At 38.7% G+C, this 15,655-nt stretch overlaps 1 protein-coding gene across 15 annotated transcripts in view; it reads left to right on the forward strand.

The window, feature by feature from the left end:
* The window catches only part of LOC107086212 (tensin-1-like), a 204,983-nt gene that overhangs the window by 156,883 nt on the left and 32,445 nt on the right, over nucleotides 1-15,655 (forward strand). For 11 of the 15 annotated variants that reach the window (XM_015377001.1, XM_015377008.1, XM_015376999.1 and 8 more), the window contains 8 exons: nucleotides 2,422-2,486; nucleotides 3,156-3,239; nucleotides 4,800-4,912; nucleotides 4,999-5,059; nucleotides 6,419-6,494; nucleotides 10,016-10,145; nucleotides 10,233-10,298; nucleotides 10,396-10,518. In XM_015377001.1, coding sequence (XP_015232487.1) covers nucleotides 2,422-2,486; nucleotides 3,156-3,239; nucleotides 4,800-4,912; nucleotides 4,999-5,059; nucleotides 6,419-6,494; nucleotides 10,016-10,145; nucleotides 10,233-10,298; nucleotides 10,396-10,518 — 718 coding nt within the window. The remainder of the gene's footprint in view (nucleotides 1-2,421; nucleotides 2,487-3,155; nucleotides 3,240-4,799; nucleotides 4,913-4,998; nucleotides 5,060-6,418; nucleotides 6,495-10,015; nucleotides 10,146-10,232; nucleotides 10,299-10,395; nucleotides 10,519-15,655) is intronic. The other 4 variants (XM_015377011.1, XM_015377000.1, XM_015377014.1 and 1 more) reach the window with 1 other exon arrangement.

Consider the following 15,655-nt stretch of genomic DNA (forward strand, 5'->3'; position numbering starts at 1 on the left):
GCAGCTCATGCAGTATAAGTCTCTGCAGAACCCACAAAGTCTGGACAAGTTTAGAATTCCGGCACTACAGAAGGTTATTCACAAAAAACAGCCGACACAGAGGCAATTTGCACTACTCTAACCTGCCTTTTAAATGATTATGCTTCTGTTTTTTTGTTTTGTATATTTATTGATGATGGGACTTTTTATTTTATAAATGAGTCAAGGTCTATTATTAATTATTTGCAGTGAGTCGCATTTTATTTAAAACCCATATAATGATGTTTGTGCTCATTTTTTTGGTCATAAATAAGCTCATTAACACATATGTTTTTTCTTTACAGCTTTTTTAAGCTGTAGTGGCCTTTTTTGGTTATTATTGAAAATAAAAAGACAAATGGGATTAGAGAGGGGCAAGACATGCAGCAAAGCCTGGACTTGACTGACTACCCGAATTGAGGATAAAGCCTCTGTACATGGATTGCATGCACATCCTTGCACCATCAGACCTATATTTTTTGTTTATAACCCATTATTTAGGTTATTTAACGATCAGATTGTTTAAAAGTTATTTACCCTCTTTTTTTCTAGAATGTACTATAGAAAACAAAACCCTGCCTATAAAAGGATAAACAGTACATGGACATTCACTATAGCCTAGTTCCTTTCATTAAATCAAACCAAGAACCAACCACCTTAGAGACAGTTTTTTTTACCAAACAGCAATAACAAAACTAAATGCAACCAAAAATAACCATTAATCGTCATGGATGATGTGTGTGAGAATGTACTATTCTTATTAGTTGTTTTGTATCAGTTATTATTTATTTTTGTATGTGTAAATGGTGGTGACAGTTATTTTTTTTTTTAAGCGTAAAGCATGAACAACACTTTTTAAAATGTCGTTGTTCTTGTGACAATGACAATAAAGATAAATTGAATTGAATGTTAAAAAAAATATGTAGCAAAAAGAGACGTACAACATTTCCTCAAATAGTAACTTTTTCCTGTTTTATTCCTAAAACTCACAACAGAACTATGACAGTAGATCAATACATAAAGCATTCAAAGCTTAACACCTGCTAATAAACATGCAATATTTAGTGAATTTGAAACATAGAGAGGCTACAGATTTTACCAGAGAGTTGTTTAGTATTTCAAACGTGGGCTTACAATGGTCACTCTGAAGCTTTTGCAATGTCTGTCCTGCTTTATTCCTTTCTGACTCCGAGTGACGGTTGGCAAAATGGACAGATCTCCTAGCATAGGTCGAAGTTCTAATGTAAACAAAATCACATACATGGTGCATGGTGTTACGTCTATAAATATAACCTGGAGATCTGCGTTCCGTCTCCTGTGATCCTCTTGCTGAGAGGTTCGTAGTAAACGTTTTGACTAGCAGTCCTCCAGTAATTTACTTAGCCATACACTGGAAAAATGATCAAGAAATAAGTAAAAGTATCTTAAATTAAGTGTATTTACCCTTAATTTGTGTAGGTAAATGAGATTGCCAATGGAATCAGTATTTTTACTTTTGAAATAAGATAATTAGATAATATGCACTTGAAATAAGACAATCCAATTGTGTTTTCTTATTTTTAATGTAAATTGTCTTGTTCCATTGGCAAAATGTCTCTTTTACCTTCCCAATCCAAGAACAAATGCACTTATTTTAAGAAAAAAATGACTTATTGAGATTTACATTTTTTCCAGTAGTTGCTGTTTAACTTCCACTGCAAAAAACAAACAAAATTTAAGTACCGTATTTTTTTTCTTAAAATACATGCATTTTCTTGAATTGAGCAGGTAAATGAAACACTTTGCCAATGGAACATGATAATTTAGATTTAAAATAAGGGGGAAAAAAATGCAGTCTCTTATTTCAAGTGCATAATATCTAATTATTTTATTTTAAAGGTAAAAATAATAATTCCATTGGCAGATCGTCTTATTTTCCTAATCAAATTAAGGGTAAAATCATTTTTTTGAATGGCCACTGCACTGACATGGTTTATAAGCTTCAATTCCCCCAGTGGAAAATCACTGATGTTTCTGCTTGTGCGTCAGATCTGTGGTCTGGAAGAAGATTCCTGCTCAGAACTTTTATCTGTATAAAAAGTGTGTGTTTTCTATTGTCACACTAGTACCTGGAATCTCATGTTCTAAACCGTGTTGAACTCTGAATCCTTCTGCTCCTCCAGCTTTTTTCATGAACAAATTATCTTTTCAGATTAAAAACAGCAGGGTCACAGTTTAGGGTTTTTCCTGGTAAACAGAGACTGTAAATATGAGGTCAGGGAAACATTGTTTCATGATGTCTCTTTTGGTTTCTCTTTGAAAAACACTGGAACTATACTTGGAATTTTTTTTTTTTTTCAGATTTAAAGTATTTCTGTAAGTTCAAAGACTTTCTTTACTGATGCTTAACTGATTTCTTTTCAGGGTAATCGGGGCAGAACCGGCGTGGTGGTGGCTGCCTATATGCACTACAGCAACATATCTGCCAGGTGGGTCTGGAGTCCCAGCTGCAGGACAACCCAGATTAGTCGCCATGTTTATCATGTGATGTGGTGATATGTTTCACACGTCACTGATCCAAAGTACTGCAGAGATGAGCAGCGGATGGCACTTTTGTCCCAGCAAATCAGATGAAATTTGTTTCATTATATTACAGGCAGAAAACCACAAGTTAGCTGCATCATAAGACTCAGATTATATGAGATCTTCTTTGCTTTTCTCAGTTGGGTTGTTTTTTGGTTAGAATACTAACAATCAGATGAGCACATGATGTTTTTACATGTTCTAAAAAAAAAAGACCTCTGCTCTGTTTAAAACTTTGGTTTTTGTCCTAATCTGATTATCCTGGAAGCTTTTATGAAGCTGACAGTAAGGAGCTAGAGAGCTTTTATTAGCAGCAAACTGTCCGAACATGGTGTTTCTGATGGTTGATGGATAAATTTAATCTGCTGATGATGTCAAATTAACACATTTTCAAATACAAGATAGACGGATTGTAAATGAGTTTCAATTTCAAGAGGTAAATCTTTTTTTTTAGCTGCTGTTTCATCTTTTTCAGTGTTCTGATATCTATGGGGTTAAAGGTCCTGGTAGTAACTGTAAGTCTAACCCGGCTGGTTGCTCACATGTTAACCTCATTGTTTTGTGTTTGGATGCAGCGCTGACCAGGCTCTGGACAGGTTCGCCATGAAGCGCTTCTATGAAGACAAAGTGCTTCCTGTGGGTCAGCCGTCTCAGAAAAGGTCAGAAAGATGTCTTAAATAAACACCTGGTTTTTACAGGTTCTAAAAATAATATTATAAAATTCCACATGTCAACAATCAAGCATGGGGGTGGAGCTGTGATTATACGGGCTGGTTTTGCCGTAACTACATTCAACAGTGTTATTAGCTGACCTTTAAGCACAGATCGTGGTGCATTTACTGGTCGGCAAACGGTCATATTTTTTAGGATCCAGCTTGCTTTATTTAAAATTCACACATTTAATGTTTAAACATTTTCAAAATCTTCTCTTCATCTTCAATATAGAAAATGTGAATACCTTAAGAAAATAAAACAATGTTTTAATGTAAAACCAAAAACAACCTCTTTAAAACGAAGTGATGTCTCCCTGCAAAATATTTTTTAAGTTACTGACCAAAGATATCCATTCCACATTGAAATAAAGATTGTTCTTTGATTTTTCTTGATTAATCTCCAACTGAGCTTAAGGTAATCAGACCGGATCAGACTGAGACTTCAGTATTTTAATTTAACGTCCATTTATTTCTCCCTTAAGTGTCAAAAGTCATTTACAAATAGCAGAAAATGTATATGCACTCCATGAAAAGCGAGGTAAAACAGTATTGTTATGTTACAAACAATAAGCTAGCACAACATCCCGTCGACTAATACTGTGGAGGGGTTGTCTGTCCACCAGAGTCATGTTTAAAGACAAAACACTTTGTGAATCCCCTTTGGCCCTGTCAAAGGCTTAAACGTTTTTGGACAGGCTTGAAAAAAACACATTCTGGTATTAATTGTAGATTTCCACCTACATTCCAAAGGTGTGGACCTGTCATTCGTTTGAATTTGCATGTTGTCTCAGAAAAACAAGGCTTTGTTGGGCTACTATATAAAGCAACTCAACGCTTTTTCTGACATTTGAATTGAAAAAGCTTCCTGGATGGGAAGCAAAACGTCTTCAAACTTGAAAACAAATTCTGGTGGTTTGTTTTTTAACTTTTTTGGAACACTTACAGCGACTTTATACAAACTGCGACCATTTCTGCTGAATGCTGACCTCTGTTGGTGGTTTACACTGGAAAAAGATCTAGAAACAAGTAAACATTTCTCAAATTAAGTGTATTTACCCTTAATTTTAGTTGGTAAATCAGATAGTTTGCCAGTGGAATTTGGATTTTTACTCTTAAAATAAGATAATTTGATAATATGCACTTAAAATAAGACAATGCGATTCTGTTTTCTTATTTTAAGTGTAAATTGTCTTGATCCATTGGCAAGATGTCTCTTTTACCTCCTCAATCCAAGAACAAATGCACTTATATTAAGAAATAATGACTTATCTAGATGTGTAAAATGTTCATTTTTAAATCATTTCCACTGTTTAGATTAATGCATCACTGGTCAAAAGTTGGGCTTAAAGTCCTAATCTTGAACAATGCCTTCCAGAGCTTTTTGAGTGTGATAGACATTTCCAGACAGCCTGAGTTGTCCCTAAACCTGAATTGGTAAAAGGTTTGTTTTCAGATTTTGGTTCTTAAACTTAGAGGAAAACCTTTCTGTCTCCTCTCCTCCCTCAGGTATGTTGAGTACTTCAGCGGGTTACTCTCTGGCCAAATCAAGATCAACAACAAACCGCTCTTCCTTCATCACGTCATCATGCACGGCATCCCTGACTTCGAGTCCAAAGGAGGTCGGTGTCCTCCGCTGATCTCCACCTACAGCCAAACGTCTCCAGATACATCCAATGTTTTTAAAAATGTCTTTATTCTACCACAGGTTGTCGTCCCTTCCTTAAAATCTACCAGGCCATGCAGCCCGTCTACACATCTGGGATCTAGTGAGTTTGAACAGACGCTCAAATGCTCTTTACAGGATTTCTGGGATGGGGACCCCAGAAGGGCTGCGTAATAAACCCTATGATTTTCCTTTATTGCCTCTCTCTAACACCCACACCCACCCACCAGTTACACTCCAGTCTCAGCTTACATTGTTGTATTTAGCTAGCCTCTGCAGCAGGAGATCCCCCAATCACACCTTGTTAACTTGTGACTAGGGAGGCAGACAGGCATCTGTGTGGACGCCTGTAGGATTGTTCCTGCCTGAGGAGACTATTTAGGGTTCTACAGGACTGAAAGGCAGTGGCTTATTGGTCATCGGTTGTTTTTTAGGAAGGTAAAAGCTGCGTAAAGGCTGAACATCTCCTATATACACATGTCGAATTAGACATATCTGTATTTGGCTCAGCTGCACAGTGAAGCAGTGGGTAGCAATGTTGCCTTGCAGCAAGTGATGAAGTTTGCATGTTCTCCCCGTGCATGTGTCGGTTCTCTACAGCTTCCTCTCACATTTCAAAAGCACGACTGTTAGGTTAATTAGCTTCTCTTTCTCTAAGTTGTCCTTAAGTGTGAGTGTCTGCGTGAATGTGTGTATCTGTGTTGCCCTGCGACCGACTGGCGACCTGTCCTGGGCGTACCCTGCCTCTCGCCTGTAGACTGCCGGAGATAGGCACCAGCCACACTGCGGCACTGACATGGAATAAGTGTGAGAAGATGGATTTATTTGGCTTAATTTCCTCACCTATCTACCCGAACAGACCCATTTTAGATGCACTGCTTTCACATAGTATCCTTGACTGCAGAGGAAACCTGTTTTTGGAGTAAATCTGTTCCTTTATTAACCCCCCTACCTGGCAGAACCAATTATTTCAAGGTCAGTTATCAAATCCAAATCCAGTTTGGATTCATTGTCCTGTTGGAACATTTATACCGTCCCACTAGCACAGAAAAGGATCCACAATATGATGCGATCCATCAAACCTTGTTTGGAGTAAGAGTTATTAATATTGAAGTGGATTCATCGTAGACATTCCTACTGATGTTCCTGCGGTTTCCAGATCATGGCAGACTTCATTATCATCTATGCTTTCTGTGTTCCTGAACATCCAAATTGAATTATTTTTAATCAACAGGTCAGTTCATGTCTTCTTAAGTGAACCACATGCTTCCGGTCAGCAGTCGTTGCCCTTTGATGAGGCTGTGGGATACTTTAAATCTTTAGTCTGATATGGTTTTTGCTGAAGAACAAATTGTTTAATATCCACTGAGCAGCAGTTAGTGGAGTGATCTCTGCTGTTTCCACCGCAAACTGATACGATGGGATCATCTAATATATTATTCCTCTTTTTTTTTTTTTGCAGTAATGTTCAAGGCGACAGCCAGACAAGCATCTGTATCACCATTGAACCTGGTCTCCTTCTGAAAGGGGACATCCTGGTAAGAACCGCACACAGACACAGGACGCATATCATAAAACAGGCATGGTTGGTTACTGGTATGAAAGTTTGGGTTGAAAAGGGTCCCAGGGAATTCTCAGAAACCTCTTAAAAACTTTCTGTTGGGAAGTTATTCTTGGAATGTTGGCAATATTCCAAGTTGGAAACTGTCCATGGTAATAATGGGAATGTTGGAGGACTTAAATGGTAAATGTGGGTAATTTATAGAAACATTCTCACATCCAGCCATTGGTATAAGAATTATGTTTGAGGAGCCACGCAGGACATGTTCACACGTTAGCGCCGGGTTAGCTGACTACAGTGCGGCTATGGTCCCGATCCGATGTGGGCATGCTGCAAAAAGCCACTTACACTGATCGACCCAACCTAACTCCTGCTCTGGCTGCAGAGAAGATGCTAACAGGAAAAACGGTTCACATGGATTCAAACCCTCAGGGACTTTTTCATCCTCCACCAGCCCCTCAGTTTCCTAGTAGTTTGCCGATTTCCTTGAACTAGAGAAGGTCAGTTTTTGGCCAGTTTTCTGCTCTAACAATATTGATATCGTACATTGATAATAACCTGCTTTGGCAAATTGGTACATCTGTACCAGAGCTGGACTTTTTTTTTTTTCCTCGCATGGGTATCAGCCAATACCTGCATGCATTCCCCGATTCATTAGCAGCCATGTCTTTAGATCAAGGAAGTTGCCGTTTTGCTATCCATAATTTTTTTTTGTTAATTTATTTGTTAATAACAGTTTTTTTGTTGTTGTTCACTCGTATATTGTTTGTTATGATTATTGCAATTTTAATCATGTAAATTATGAAGAGAAAGTAATATTTAAGCCTAAAGAATCAGCAGAACCTATAAGGGATCAGTTAGACGTCAGGATAATCAGTAGCTGCATCGGCCTTAAATAAACAGAACCAGTCAATCTCTAATCCCTGCAATACATAACATCTGTTTACACAGTCAAATAAAATGTTCCTCTCAGGGTCAGATGTCTGCTTTTAGATGCTCTGTGTGTGTGATGGTGAAATGCTCAGTGCCTATAAGCTGTTAGGTCATAAGACCTGCAGTAAGTCGCCTGCATGACATTGAAAAACTTTATACTTAACAAATAGTGTTTTTTTCCCCCACAAAATTGGAAGAAATTAGGAAAATGGTTCTTATGAATATGAGAAATTGGATTTTTAATTATCTGTAAGCTATTAGCATAACTACAAGGTTTACACTCTGTCTCAGTGTGTAATAAATGTTTATAATATTTGTTTTCATCGTAAGCTCTGCCTTTTCAATACTGATCATTTTACATTTGATAAAAAAAGCTGCACTAACCAGCAGAATAAGCCAAGTTTTTGGTGGTCCTGTTGGGTTCTTCCCCTCTCAGCATGGATATGATGGGAGCTTGTACTGTACGCACGTTGTGCAGCAATTTCTGGCGATTATTGACAGAAGCAGTAAAACATGGGGAGAGATTGCTGGCCTGGATCCTGCAGGCCTGTTTATAGACCCTCATTAGCACACAATGTGTTTCTGGAAACAAAGACGTAACAGTGGGACCGTTCTTCCGGTCCAGCAGCATTTTTGGACCTTTTTTTTTTTTTTTTTTTTGGAAAGCTGGTCTGGCTTTTTTAATGTCTAAGGGAGGAAGCAGCCGTGTTATTCTCTCGCTCAAGTTTTCATGTGGAAAAAGTTTCTCCCCCTGCTTTCCTTGAGGCTGTAAAGTTCCCCATGAGGTGGGCCTTTAGGGTTCCTCCATTTGTAGCTATGTGACCCTCAGAGTGAGACGTCGGTGGCTCATATTCTGGCCCACGGATCCCAACTCATCTCATCCTTTATTTAAGAAGAACTAATGGATCCTCCTGAATTTATAATCAGATGGAGCGCTTTGATGATGCCTGTCTCATTCTGATTACAGGAACAGAGATAATGTGAGTGTTGGCTGAGGGCCAATGGGTTTGGCAGGGGGGATGATGCCTTAAACAACAGTAACTAAAGCCTTTTTTCACAAATTCACAATGTCCTCCATTTTTAATCTCCTCTCATCTCCTTACCTTGACACCTCTGTAATACCATCTAAATTGATTTCAATACTAGCCCATCCATGGATGCAGTATCAGAATGTTGCACATTTGTTTTCGAACAAATAAAAAACAGAAATGATCTTTTTAGATGCCATGGTTTGAAAACAGTTGAAAACCGAGTTGCTTGGGGTTCGAGTCAGTTCACGTCTTCCACCTTGACTGCCTAAACTACAGATAATGCGATGCACCGCACAGCAAAAGGGCTCCACAGCACTATCTGCCAGACTGGCGGTGCAAAAGTAGATTTTTCCTCAGTTTTATGTAAAAAGGTTTTACTTAAAAAAATAGATACTAGGAACTAAAAGATCGATATTATATCAAGCAGCCAAAAAATATTATATATTGCCTAACTGATTTTTTCCAGACCCCTAGTTAACACCCTGTGCAGCAACAAAGTATTATGATCCTACTATAAAGAAAAAGTTGTCATACAGTATGTGGACACACTGTACGTATATACTGCATATATCCATCCACCTTTTTCTTCCTTTGGCACATTCTTCTTCTTTGTCTATTTGAGCTGATGTAAGGAGTAAATTTTTCCACTGTGAGATCATAAAGTCAATCAATCAATTAATTCAAAAAAGCATCAAATCCTATCTGATTTTTAATTAACACAAAAAAAATATATATATAAATAAATTGATTCTTGATGATGTGTTTACAGGCTGCCCATTAGAGGGGGAAAACTGGCTGATTGTTGCATCACTGATCCTAGAAAGAATAATCTAAGTATGAATACTGATGAACAGGGAAAGGTGTTAAATAGATTAAATTTACAAACAATGATTTCCTAATCTATGGTAAAACAAAATATTAAAAATTTTTTAAACAAATAGTTTCCTTCTATCCTTTCTGGCTACGTCCATTTTGCTGGAGTTTTCCCAGATCTCAGATCCAATTTAAAAAGCACCCCATATTATGATTCTGCCACTTCCATGCTTCGGTATAAAGATAAAACCAAGGAGATGATTAATATTAAAAGAAGCAGCCTTTTTATTATGTCTACTCAGTGTCATTTGGGCCCATCGTTCTGGATTCTGACCCACCATCCAGTAAATAAAAGCCAGTATGCATCATCATTCTGATGTTTCCTCTTTTTGAATAAAGCACTAGAGTTATTCTGTTGTGCAAAACTGGTTTAGAACCTTTGGAAAACATCTGAAAGAGAAAAAAATCAAACAAACATCTATTTTAATTAATTTAGGCTTCAAGGCTCATTTATTTCGTCCAATTTAACTATTTGGAGCCTTTGATTGTTTGTCTGTTTGCTGTTCTTTGGTAAGTTGTGAGGCAGTAGCTGTAAATGTGGTTTCTACCTGAACAAAAACAATCTAAATCCAGTCAGACTGCTGAAGGAGTATCAGAACCAGAACATGCAGCGACCATCACCCTCTGAAGGTGACCTGTTTGCACTGTTTCCCCCCCTTAGCTGAAGTGCTACCACAAACGCTACCGCAGCCCCTGCAGAGACGTGATATTCCGGGTGCAGTTCCACACCTGTGCCATCCATGACCTGGGAATTGTGTTTGGGAAGGACGAACTGGACGAGACATTTAAAGGTAGAATGGTCTTCTGGATCGGTTAACTCACAGCCTGTTCTTCTGTAGCTGCTCCTTTATTCTGTATCACATGTTTCCTGTGTGCAGATGACAGGTTTCCAGAATACGGAAAAGTGGAGTTTATTTTCTCACTTGGACCAGAGAAAATCCATGGTAAGTATCAGTGAGGTTAAACCCAATAAGCTAGAGTCTGACGAAGCTTCTGATTTAAAGGTATTCACATCTTCTTCTCTGTCTATTTGTACTTCTGGTCAAGGTATGGACCACCTGGAAAACGGGCCGACAGTCTCGGTGGACTACAACACCCAGGATCCTCTGATTCGCTGGGATTCCTATGAAAACTTCAACCAGCACTGCGAGGACACCACTGATGGTGAGAGCGAGACGGCAAATGATCTTTGATTCAATTTGAATATTTAAGAATTTTTCCCAAGACGATGGGAGACAGAGTGTTGCTGCTGGTTGTTTTAGACAGAAAACTGTTTATTAGTCTGCTGCTAGTGGCTGGATTTGAGTCTATCATCTAAAAGGTCAAAGAAATCCTGTATGACGGCTGATATTCCTATCAGTTCCCAGTAAGGAGATCAGTTGGGCTGCTGGGTTTTGAGTTTCTAACTTACAGTCTGGGGTTCCTATGTAAAAATGATAGGGAATAAGAGTCATCATAGTAAGTGTTGGACCCCATCAGAGTGGGTCTGATGTTGAACACTGGTTGAATGCTGCTAGGCAGACGGTCTCCACCTTGGAGAGCTTCGCTGAAGAGTCAGGATGAGGTTGACCTCCAGGTCTGGAGACGTTAGGAAGGATGCTCTGAATCAACTGCAGGCCTTTCATTATGCTGGGTCCCATCAGGGGGTGGAATCTTTTTATTTACCAGTTTTCCTATGTTTCCGTGGTGATTGTAACACGTGATAGACTCAGGATATAAGCAGCTGATACCAGTTTCTTTTGCAGCGTTGATGAATGGAATCATCCAATGTGACTAACTGTGATTCACGGCTTCTTGGGTTGGGGAGTGTTTTGCCAGCGTATGCAGGGCGCTGCTTTGATTGGCTCCCAAGGTGCTAATTTTAAAACTTCAGGGAATTCAGACTTTACTTTATTCTCTAATTGTATTTTTTTTCATAAATGACCTCTGAATGCTGTTTTTAGGGATGTTTGAACACTTTTTTTGTTTACTGCATGATTAAAGCATCGCTCCATTGCAGCTGTGATCGTGATGGCCATGGTTACAGTGAAGTGCTGTGGCCTTATGGAGCCGCCTCTCACACTGTGATTGGGGAAAGTATTGAGCATCAATAGACTGATTTACGCACCGTGGAAAGATCTGTCCGGTTTTCCAGATTATTAACCCTATTCCTTATGTTGGTGAATCAGAAATCTAAAAAATAATAAGCTAAATATATTTAATAGGACTTAATTATAATCCACTTGGGTAAGCATTTTGGTATTGAGTAAAAATGGCTGCCCCCTGCCTTTTTTATCACTAATAGGAGGCAGATGGATGGATGGCAAATTTTTCTCTCAGTCAAGTTTGAGTTAAATATTTATTACCTAAACTCATGGGTGTAACTTTTTGATTAAAGTTGGTGGGGACACTCTAAGGGTGGTGGATGATGGAACTACAGTTACTCCAAACAAACACTTTCAATATCGTTTGTATTTAAGAAAATTGAGCTCAAACATATATTTATTAAATGCTTTCCTATCATTCAGAACACAAAATAACCAAAATACATTGGTATTTATGTCTATGGGTAGATAGACATTGTATATAAAAAAAAAGGATGAATTACAGCCGATTCCGATGCCAACAGCATACATCATGCCTGCCTAGCATGCACACAATTTCAGTTTCATTCTTTATTCCATCAATCCATCTAGAAAAATAGGGATGGATTGATGGATGTTTTCCCTTTCAGCTACATTAGTGATTATCTTCCTTCAAAAGCAGCAAAATCAAATTTAGAAATTTGTCCCACATATTGCTGAGAGCCAAAGTCTATGTATTAAAATTTATTGGTGGGGAGATGTCCCCACCAGTCCTTCAGGAAGTTAAACTTAATAATTTCCTCCTGTATTTAGCCATTATTATCTCTGGAACCGTTTGTCCAAAATCTAGAAATGTCATATGACAAGGCTCCTGCAGAGCTGAAAGACTAAAGGGAGGATGGACGCTCTTCAGGACTACCCACCACCTTCAGTGAGGCTGTGGCCATGGAAGCACAACACCATTTCCATCTCTGATTCTGACCTCTGAAACCAAGCTGCTTGTTTTCCTTCTTCATTCAGTCCTTCTCTGAAGGTGTTTTTATGTCTTTAAATCTTCTCCGTGATGGAGGTGATGCTGAGGTCAGACACAGATGGAGCGTACTGTTCCAGACGATCTACCAGTGTTGTTTCCTTTCTTTAAACATCGAAAACATCGTCTGATCGTAAACATCTATTGTTTTCTCATTGCTTCAACATCTCCCCGCCCTGGATGGAATTGATGGCTGAAGGGGACAGTTTTACAACCGCATCATTTGCGGTGAAATTATCACAACAGAGAAGCCAAACGGCCCAAGAGACCCGAGGCTGCAGCCTTCCAGAGCGCAGACATTCCTGGGCTGAGCCACAGGCATGGACCAGGGTTTCCTTTTGAGGCAGCGGTGGTCATGCTGCGACCAAATCTCTGCTTTATGTGCCACCCAAAAAAAGAAAGTGCTGCCACGCCCTCAGCAGCGCGAGGTGCCGACCCCATCCTGCTCTCTGCTCCCTACTCTGGTAAATAAAACAGTAAGATAGGAAGCGTGCTTGTTGATTAGGGATCCAGCCACGGTTCTTGGACTCCCCTCCTCCTTGTTTTTATTAGGCTCCCATTTAGTCAAAGCTCAGAGGTCATTTGGCTTCTCTTTATCACAGCTCATAAAGCGTGGCAGCCTGAAATAGACGCCGCTAAAATAGAGCAGGTGAAAGTCTCATCTTAGCTTGTTTCTGTAGAGGTGTGTCTTAGCCCCGCCCCATCATGAGCTAATGAGATCAGAGCAGAATAAACATCACAACTGTGAGGTCTTTTTTTTTTTTTAGCATGCAGTCCTCAGTTAGAAAGACTTCAAATTTAGATACAGTGTCTTGATCTTAACATTTTTTTAATCAAAAGACAATTTGTTTTGCAAGAACTTTAATTGCATACTTTAACTGGGAAAAATTATAATTTGGAAAAACAAAGTTTGAGATAAAAAAAACAGCAAAAGTTACACTCAAAACCATTTCTTTATAATAAAAAAAAAGTATAATAAAAAAAAAATCTTTTGTGAATTGCAGTTTGTACTAATTTGCATTTATAAATTGCATGCTTGCTTCAAACAATAATTTACCAAATTTATTCCTCTGGCAGAGCCTCAATCAGCCAAACGTCTAAATGTAAGAAAGGGAAAGCTGCAGGCTGACAGCTTTACTCATGAGCTTCTGGGTTCCACCTTTATGCTTCTCATCTTTGAAGCTTGAAAAACTTCCAAAGTCTGCTGGAGGTTTCTTCCTGTTAAAAGAGAGTATTTCCTCTCCACTGTTGCTACAAGCAAGCTTAGTGTGAGGGATTGTATTTGAGTCAATGAGTCAATGCAATCAGCTGGTTTTCTTTAGATGGAAAACTTTGAATCAATGTGACTTTATGATCTGGTTGAATTGTAAAGTGCCTTGAGATGACAATTGTAAATTGGTGCTATATAAATAAACTGAATTGAATTGAAGTGTCCTCACTGATTGACACTATAGAAACTGGGCCTCTGTCTGTAGAAAATCAGAGCAAAACAGATGAAGAATCAAACTTCCTGGAAGAAGAGCTGCTTTTACTGACTGAGGCTTTTCTGGCAGTGAAAAAAAACAAACATGTTCCTTGCTGGTTTCACAGAAATGGATCAGAACCAGCAGCGGAATCTGGAATACCTTAGATGGGATGAATCCTAAAAGACGTGTTTTGCTGTTAGTTGATTATACTGTTGATTATTCTTTAGGAAAACCAACTTATCTCAGTCCTTTGTTGATCCTGAAACAACAGGCGGTAAAAAGGCTTAACTGGATTCAGCTCTAGCTAACACACCTCTTGTTTTCACTGACTGATACTGACTTTTTCTGTTTTTGATCCTTCAAAAATAATCAGCTTCAGAGATCTTTCAGAAATATTCAGAACAGTGACATCTTAATCCTTCTCTGACTGAGTTTAGCACCAATTATCATGGATTTGATGTGACCGATCTACACAAAGTAGCTCATAGTGAGTAACAAGAAAGGAAAACTAGAAACATTTGTGTTCGGCTCTAAATCTGATACTCCCCAATGAAAGTTTAGAAACTCAAACAATAGAATGATTAAGACCAATGTACACAGTTTGGGTTTATAGCAGGGTTATTGAACAATGTTAATGTTTAAACAATTCACAGGACTCTCTTCAACCCATCATCTGAGCATGGAAATAACTGTAAAAAGACATGATGTCCACCTCAACTGACAGGAAGAGCATTATTCAGGGAATCAGCTAAGAAGCTTTGGGTAACTCTGGAGTAGCTGCAGGGAACCACAACTCAGAAGGGACAATATGTCTTCAGTTAAGGTATTGATCTCTCAGAAAAGTGGAAAGAAGGAAGACATTTAAAAGAAAGTCATAAAACCTTCCTAGAATGAGTCACAAACATGTAGGAGATTCTACAAACGTGGAGGAATATTAACCTGGACCCAGCATTTTCAGGGTGAAACGGTGGTGGCAGCATCATACTGTGGGAATGCTTTTCTTCAGCTTAGGGATTCTAAATCCAGGAGTGAAAATCTGAGCTTATCCAGAAGAAACACGGAAGAAAAAGACTTGAGATTGAGGTTGAGTTTCAGCTTCCTACAGAAAAACCTCTTGAAACATACACAAAGAATGGCCTAGTCAAAGTCTAGACTTATTATATAGAACTGAGCGTCTGTGGTTTGAAAAAAAAAAAAAAAAAAGTTCTTCATTTGATTTCACTGTAGAAGACTGATATTTCAGTCTTCAGACGTTTAAGGCTGGTAGACATGAACTTGTAAAGGCCTGCGGCAGTTCTGCCAGTATTAACTCAGGGGACTTGATTCAAAGGCAAGCCACACTTTTCAGATTCTTGTAAAAAAAATGGGAATCCATTAATTATTCTGTCAATGATGCACTACTTTGTGTCACTTTGTCACATAAAATCCCAGAGAAAAAGAGTAAAGCTTGTAATCGGATCATGCTCATCTGTTGGATCAGAACATTTCTGTTGATGCTGTTAGGACTTTTTTATTCTTTGGTTCTGGACAGAGAGACGTGGTGGAAAGTTTCCGCTTTTCCATAGTGAATATTCAAACTTCTGTTTCCTTCTGAGCCACTGTAGCAGGTTCAGCAGCAAAATTCCACCTTTGTTTCCACAGTTTTCTCCGTGTCTGTTGCCCCTCTGAGGAGCTGCAGGAGTTAAAGCAGATTCCTCTCCTCAGCTCTACAGGCTGATTTGTGGACGCATTCTCCAGTGGGG

This window comes from Cyprinodon variegatus, unplaced genomic scaffold, assembly GCF_000732505.1.
Source record: "Cyprinodon variegatus isolate N-32 unplaced genomic scaffold, C_variegatus-1.0 Scaffold145, whole genome shotgun sequence".
In the NCBI taxonomy this organism is placed as follows: domain Eukaryota; kingdom Metazoa; phylum Chordata; class Actinopteri; order Cyprinodontiformes; family Cyprinodontidae; genus Cyprinodon; species Cyprinodon variegatus.